General features: G+C 33.5%; 1 protein-coding gene across 1 annotated transcript; it reads right to left on the minus strand.

Moving 5' to 3' along the window:
• Positions 1–143: 143 nt before the first annotated feature.
• LOC145041305 (heavy metal-associated isoprenylated plant protein 37-like) lies at positions 144–1,980 on the minus strand. The gene is made up of 3 exons (XM_078989315.1): positions 1,869–1,980; positions 1,683–1,758; positions 144–1,201 (listed from the first exon to the last, which is right to left on the minus strand). The coding sequence occupies exons 1-3, from the start codon at positions 1,905–1,907 to the stop codon at positions 282–284; spliced, it is 1,035 nt and encodes a 344-aa protein (XP_078845441.1). The 5' UTR covers positions 1,908–1,980; the 3' UTR covers positions 144–281.
• Between the last annotated feature and the right edge of the window lie 5,858 nt (positions 1,981–7,838).

The following is a 7,838-nucleotide window of genomic DNA, read 5'->3' on the forward strand; positions in this document are numbered from 1 at the left end:
CACATTTAATAATTTTTTGTTTACCAAACAAACAAAATCCGCTAAAGAGCAACAGATAAAATCAATCTAAGTCAATGTGAGGTTCTTTCAAGATCCACCACCATAGATTGTTTACATCTAAAAGACTAAAACTTAATGTCAAATTAGACACAAGAACCACTTGTTTTTCACAAGACTAAATTTGGCAACAAAATATCCACCAACAACATCCACAAGTACATTAAACTTCTTTCACACAAATACTTTCTAAAAGATCTAATCTTTTTTCCCACTTTTGCCCCTCACATGATTGAACAACTGCTTGTATTCTCATCACTCAACATGTTGCCACCACCATTGGTATTAGTGTAGTAGTAGCCATGAGGGGACTCACTGTAAGTGTAAGGGGCAGGATTGTAATTATAGTAGTAATAACCAGTGGTTGGTGGCATCATAGGTGACCTCTGATACATTGCTTGCCTGTTTTGCATGTTCATCATCATTGATGCAGCAGCAGCAGAGGAGTTGTACTCTTGCTGCTGCTGGTTGTACCCTAGCCCAAGCCCAGGCCCATTCATGTTAAAGTTCATCATCTGTTGACCACCGGTAGCCATTGCAAATCCACCGTTCTCAGGCGTTTCAAACCCTCCACCACCACCAACAAGATTGTTCATTATGGAGCTCAACTCATTTACCGTTTTGCCCTCATTCAAATTCTCGAAATTGCCTTTTTGCCCTCCCACATTGACCTGAACTTTCTTGCCACTTCCATTGTTGGGTTGAGTTTTAGCTTTGGAATTCCTCGCGTTATTGGCGGAATTTGCATTTGATTCTTGCTGTTTTTGTTGTTGTTTCTGATTCTGCCTCAAAACCCCCAATTGATTTGTTTTCCCTTTCAGAAACCTCAAATCCTCGTCATCTTCAAATGGATCGTCATCTTCTCCGGAGGTCAAAGGCTGAAGCTTTGACTGTTTTTTCATGGATTCAAGGCTTTTGGTGAAATCGTCTTTCTGGGTTTTGTTTTTCTTGTCATCTTTCGTGTTAGAACCTTTCTGATTTTGCTGATTTTGATTTTGACTTTGACTTTGACTTTGGTTGTTGTTTGACCAAATTTCGGCATGTTTACCAGCTTTCACAAGCTTCTTTATCAAAGTTGCTGAATCTACACTTCCTGAAATAGTCACCTTCTGCTGCTCTGCATCTATGCTCACTTGATACACACCTGCAACATTTACAGCCAATATTATACTGATTTGTACCTCGTGCATCAGAATTTGTACAAAAAAAACCATATCCGAAAATCCCAAATCCAAAAAACTGCATTCATAACTTGTACATCATGCAATAGAGATGTACGTTCCTATGAATTTAGGAGCTCTGGTTCTGAGAAAAAAAAAGGTATAAGCAAATGTTACAAGATTTCTGTAAATTTCAATCTTTATCAAAATCCCACCACGTAAAACATGAAATACCCAAACTCTAAGCAAATGTGCAATCATCAATTGTACATTATGTACTGAAAGTTGTTTATTTCTCTCGATTCACAGATTTAAGTTCTGAAGAAGAGTTTTGCCATAGATTATATCACTAGAGCACCACATTTTGCATAAATTTTGAAACTTCACGAAAACCCATATCAAAATTTGCTAATTTATCACTAAAGACACAAATCTCAAGATTCAAGAGGAAGAAAGAGGAGCCACCTTCAATTCTCTGAAGGATTTTCTTGACTTTGTGCTTGCAACCCTCACAATGCAAGTTCACTCTCAGAATGCATGTCTGTTGAAACCAAAACAAAATTCAAAAATCAAAATATAGAAGGCATAAGGAACAAGAACATGAAGAAGTAAAAAAACAAATTATAAAAGAAAAAAGAAAATGAGGTGGGCCTGAATCTTGAGGAGCTTGAAGTCTTCATCTTTAGTCATCTCTTGAGTGAAGCTTTGGATACTGCAGACTAGCAGAAAGAAGGATACAATAAGGCTAATGTAATGTAGCAGCAGCAGTCACTGAAAAGAGGGGTAAAAATGGTAATTCAGAAAAAGTAAAATATGTACCTTTTTTTTTTCAATACAAATACACATCACATAAACCTTAAGCTTTCTTGGAATATGAGAAAAGAGAAATTAATTTGTTAATTGCAAAAAGAGACCCTTTCTGTGTTTCTTGAGTTATGAACTACTCAGAAGTACTTTAAAAGAATCAAAAGAAAGAAGGCACTTGTGGTTTATTTAGTTAACTACGTTTTCCAAAGCATTAATTCTTTAACTTGTGGGAAACATTTTGATTTATTTAATATTTTGGTACTCAAAAATTGGTAAGTTTCGAGACATGACAAGGGTTTATGTCCAAAATAAATTTATATATTTGTTCCCATTTCGAATCGAGCTTCGACCATATTTGAAAATTAGGGTTAATAGATTAATAATTAAGTGAATATAAAGCCTAAAATCAGTGGTTTAACATAATGTTATACTTCAAAAACATCATAATTTGTCTACAGAACCAAAAAGTTAAGTCATGTGACACTAGAAAGTAGCCAGGCCTACCTATATATTCCCAAAAGAATGCACACATATGCTCTGATGAAGTAACGCCTATGTACTTTTAGTTAATTTTCGAAAAAGAAATCCATTGATAATTCTTTATAAAGTGTAAAATATCATTAGAATATTAGATTATATAAAGTGCTCGACTAAAAAAAATTTAATTTATAACCATTAAGATGATATAATATAAGTCACACAATTGGCATGATAGATAACTCCATATTGGTTTCTACTAAAAAACTTGGCTGGATGTGGTGGTTTTTGGTTTTTGATATCGATGTGTTTGAATAATTTCGTAAAGCTTACGAAGGTTCGAACAAGGAAATAAACAATTATATTTTAAAATTCAATCCCTCATTTTATTTTGACCATATCCAACTTTCACATTCACCATTTAAAAAAAATCCCTCATTTTCTTTAAAAATAAAATATTTTTTACCATTATATTTTAAAATTCAATCCAAACCCGATAAATAAATACTTTCAATTCACCAAACAAAGATGTTTTCACTTAAGCCAAAACAAAACGTGACGAAAAAAAATCTTCCAATATCCCATCACTAAACCTTCCACCTCCAAACCCTCAATCACTAAACCTTCTATCACCAACATGTTATCGATATTTATTTGATCAATTCATTCATTCACCAACTAGTTACTATTATCCTACTATGACTCCACACATGTATCCATTTAATACGTACTCTTTTCAATTCCAATTTGAACCAATGCCATTTTACCAATCTTTTCAACTCCAATCTCAACCAATTCCAATCTCAACTATTGAGGAACCGGTGAAGTTTGTATCCCAATGGGGACATGTTTAAAACAAAGGAAAAGTTTAACTAGTATACGGTATGGGACGGCTTGGCTCATTTGAAAAGCAAGGTGTGACTGGACCTTCTAAAAGATACGAACTCTCCCTACCAAAGTGTCTGACATAGTAAAGTCCATTGTTTTTACATGAATTAAGCATATGAGAGTTCATTATACTTTTTGATAGGTTGAATGACATGTTAATCCTTTTCATTGTATATAATATTCTCTTTTAAAAATTGTACTTTTGCCTCCTGACAACTTGCTAGGAGGTGGTTTTTTTATTAATAATATTGTCGGTTAAAAAAAAAAACTAATTTTCAATCCTACCATTGCCTCGTTCAAATTTTGATTTTGATCTGTTTGAGTCAGTTCAAGAAACCCAACTTTTTTCCCAGCCTCAACCCTAAACTATTTTTCAATCCCAACCACATGCATACTCGTTTTCTAATTGATTGGTTTTCGTGTTCGTTAAAAAAACACGACATCGTGTTACATAAAATATTATCGTGATAGATAAAAACACAACATGATTGCCCGATTTACTACCTTAGCTTTTGCGTGTTTAGCCCTATTTAAAAAAATGTCATCGGTGCTTATTGTTTCAAAATCTATCACATCGGGTCTTTATAATTTTTTTGTTAAGTCCAAGGTAAAAAAGACTTTTTCCCCCGAAGACAAAAGGTTAATAATTTTTTGTTATAAATTGTAAGGATCATTTCTGAAAATTATAATAAAACTGAAACAAAAAAGACCACAAGATTTTGAAAGCATAAGGACCATTGGAGAAACACATTTATGTCCTTATGGTTTCAATTCTCGCTTGACCTCTGTGAAAATAACAAACAAACCTAAATCATAACTGATAGCTTCAAAAATATATGCACAAAAATGTATGATTAGAAAATATTTTTGTGACCTTCAAGTAAACAAACATTTATAGACAAAATGATCATTGAGACAAAAGCTACAAAAAAAAACTATCATTGGAAGATAGCATTAATTCTCATTGAAATTAATTACTAAACTTGTTCTGCTATCTTCTTTCCATTCCATGTTTTTTTTTTCTAAATGGTCAATAACCTACATAATTGTGACAACCGTCAAATTCTGGTCAATTCAAAGTCAAATAAAGTCAACGAGTCAAACCGGTCAGCTCAACTAACCTTATGGTAAGTGTTATGTTCGTATTGTATAACTTGTTATGATAATGGGAAAACATCACAGGAGAAAAGTTTGTGTTAAAAAAATTTCCTAAGCCTTCGCATTTTAACCAAATAAATCAAATGCGATTCACAAAATTTTCATTCCAAAAATGCGAAACTCCAGGGACAATAATTGAAATCTTCTGTTTTCTTCCCCAATTCGCATTCTACTGAGAAATACTTCGCATTTTCATTTTTACACCTTTCGCATCCCTTCGCATTAATCACCTTCGCATTTTAACCAAATAAATCAAATGCGATTCACAAAATTTTCATTCCAAAAAAAAAAAAAATGCGAACACAGTTTAGTTCATGAACTCTAAACTTGCGAAATCAAAAATTCATATGTTGAACCCATATGCGAATATTAACCCAATTGACTTCAAATTGATTCATAGATGCGAACACTCGATTGTTTTACTTTCGCAAAATGAGCATCAACAACTCCACAATCGAGTTTTTTTTAAATTCTTGCAAACAACAGTTTCATAGTCCTTGACTTCACGTTTTTTCTTCACGAATCATCCCTCAATCATCAATCCAATTGCGAATCAAAACTCATATGTTCTTGCTTTATCGATTCATCGACTACACTCATACAAATGCGAACAATACTCAATTTCAAAATCGATTGAAACTTATAGCAAAGCTAAATCCAACTTCGCATTCAAAGCAGTGTCATTGATCCGCAGTCACAAGCAACCACCCCACACCCACTCTATGACCAGCCATACCTCCCCACCTTACCTATGTCACTTCAATGTCCCCTTACACTCAAATTTCACTCACTCCCACGTTTTTGAGCTGGAACAATCAACCACACTCCTCATTTTCTCTCATTTCTCTCATCCCACTAAGTAACAAACATCACTCTTTCTCTCAAACTCTTCTACACAAATTTTCGAGATCCAAGGCTGGATTCAAGTGTTCTTCCACACTTAGTAAGTAAAAATTCATCCTCCCTATTATTATTTCGCTTCATTCTACTCAAATCTTTGGTTGCTTACACAAACTCCCTAACTATGATGTTAGATTCTCGAAAACCTTCAAGGCATCTCCAAGTGTTCTTGAATTAAACACTTCCATTCTTCAACAATCATCTACTGAAATCACTCAAGGTGAGTTCATACCCCTACATTTTCATGATTTCTCAAGTTTTCAGGGGGTGAATACAAGTTAAAACACTAAGAACCTATCAAAAGTTTTCTAACAGCCTTCATCAGAAAAGTTCAACTCCATTCACGGACTGTTTTGGGCATCTTACACATTTTTGTTTTCAAAACTGTACAAGGTGCAAATAGTTCAAGTTTTTAGCTTTAAAATGGCTACTTGCACATCTCCATACGATTTTTCTACAATTTATGGCGATTTTTACAAAACTGCCTATCACTTCAAACAACAATCCGGACCAGTCTGTGATTATGGACTTTTTCACCCAAGTTAGAGGTCATTATAAATTGTGATAAAAATTATGAGCAAACTAGACACATTTTGTGAACTCTCAGAATTTACGGATCTAGTTTTCGACTTCGTATGATTTTTCTATGATTTTTCCAAAACAGGGCAGAATTGCTAAATTTTACCAACAACATGTAAATATCATAACACTTTGTATTATGTTGAGCAAAGTGTATAATCATAAGTTTTAATGTTTGAATGTGTTTCCTAGTTAGTTTATCATTATGAACTGAAACTAAGACATTCATATTAAATATTATCCATTCATTTTGGAACACGTATTATTTAACTATAAAAAGTATAGTTTGAATATATTTATAACACTAATACATTTCCATAAAAGGGTTCATACATATTATACACATTTTAGATAAACTGTAATAGGTATAGTTTATGATACATCACTCTACGCACTCGTACCAGAAGTGTACATTCATATAAGAAAGATTTCTATTCGCACACATTTCACGTAAGTTAATCTATGGTTTGATAAATTCACAACACTAATACATTTCCATAAAAGGATTCATACATATTACATACATTTTAGATAAACTATAATAGGTATAGTTTATGATACATCACTCTGCGCACTCGTACAAGAAGGGTACATTCATACAAGAAATATTTATATTCACACACATTTAACGTAAATTTGTTATCCTATATTGTGAGTTTCTCTATTTCTCTCTCTCTCTCTCTCTCTCTCTCTCTCTCCCCGTACGTCCGAGTGCGGGAATATAATTCCTGGTAGTTATAATCAGAATCTCCTTGAGGGAGAACGTGATACTTGTATATAGATCTATATTGGGATTGACACCCCACACCTTGCTGCTAGCTACAGTTGGACCTGCAGGTCTACGGGTGACAAATGTCATTTTATTTTTCGCGACACTGAGAACGTCGTGGCAGGTTCACATAGTCATAGTATGATTATAACGGCTCACATAGGGAACAATCCATAAGTTTACGGGATTTTATTTTTAAAACCTAAATGAGTTTTATGTCGATTCAAAATCACCTTTTTATCTCTATGAGTACAGATATTACTGTACACTTTTGGTTTTGGTAGTTACGACTACACATCATTTGAAACCACATTTACACTTTTAAGTATGGTCAATACTTGTTATTACTCGGTCCTCTAATTTAGGACTACGTATATATAATGTATTAACAAACCTGAGAACATACAGAAATTTCATTTAGTTCAAACATGTCCATGTCCATTTAAATACATAACATTTTCTATTAATAAGAAAGATTACTTATACATTTTGGTCTTCAGTCATAAGACTACCTTACACAGATTTTACAGAAAATATAGGATTTTCTGGATACATATTCTGACGCTTTTACAAGGAAAACGATTTACTTTTCTAACGAAATCTCTTATGAACTCACCAACCTTTGTGTTGACACTTTTCAAAACTACTTGTATTCTCAGGAATTCAGTGAAAACAGGAAATCAACAACGTTTTGAGGATGGGACGATAAATCGTCAAACAGTTCATTTTGTATTATAATGTAATTGATGTGAATCATGTAAACATGTGCTTTGATGTAACGTTTTCAATTATATTTGTGTTGGTTGTATTTACTTTGAGCACTATTATACTCATTGTTGTGATACTCTACATGAAGTCCTCCACCCCCGGACGTTTCCGCCATCCTTGGTTTGGGGGTGTGACAGATTGGTATCAGAGCATTGTTTATAGTGAACTCAGTATATCAAACCACATAAGATATACAAACTATAAATGCATTGGGACTAAGTCTCTGATTTAAAGTTTCAAAACAACTATACTTTTAGAAACAAAAAGTTTCTTAT

The sequence above is a fragment of the Lactuca saligna genome, chromosome 4, assembly GCF_052625555.1.
Source record: "Lactuca saligna cultivar CGN05327 chromosome 4, ASM5262555v1, whole genome shotgun sequence".
Lineage (NCBI taxonomy): Eukaryota > Viridiplantae > Streptophyta > Magnoliopsida > Asterales > Asteraceae > Lactuca > Lactuca saligna.

What these genes read in the sequence shown, in the direction of transcription:
- LOC145041305 (XM_078989315.1), bottom strand. Translation starts at nt 1,907, where the DNA reads ATGACTAAAGATGAAGACTTCAAGCTCCTCAAGATTCAG. An exon ending in TCAAGCTCCTCAAGATTCAG is followed by an intron (nt 1,759 to 1,868) that starts GCCCACCTCATT and finishes TGGTTTCAACAG; the next exon opens with ACATGCATTCTGAGAGTGAA. An exon ending in AATCCTTCAGAGAATTGAAG is followed by an intron (nt 1,202 to 1,682) that starts GTGGCTCCTCTT and finishes TAAATGTTGCAG; the next exon opens with GTGTGTATCAAGTGAGCATA.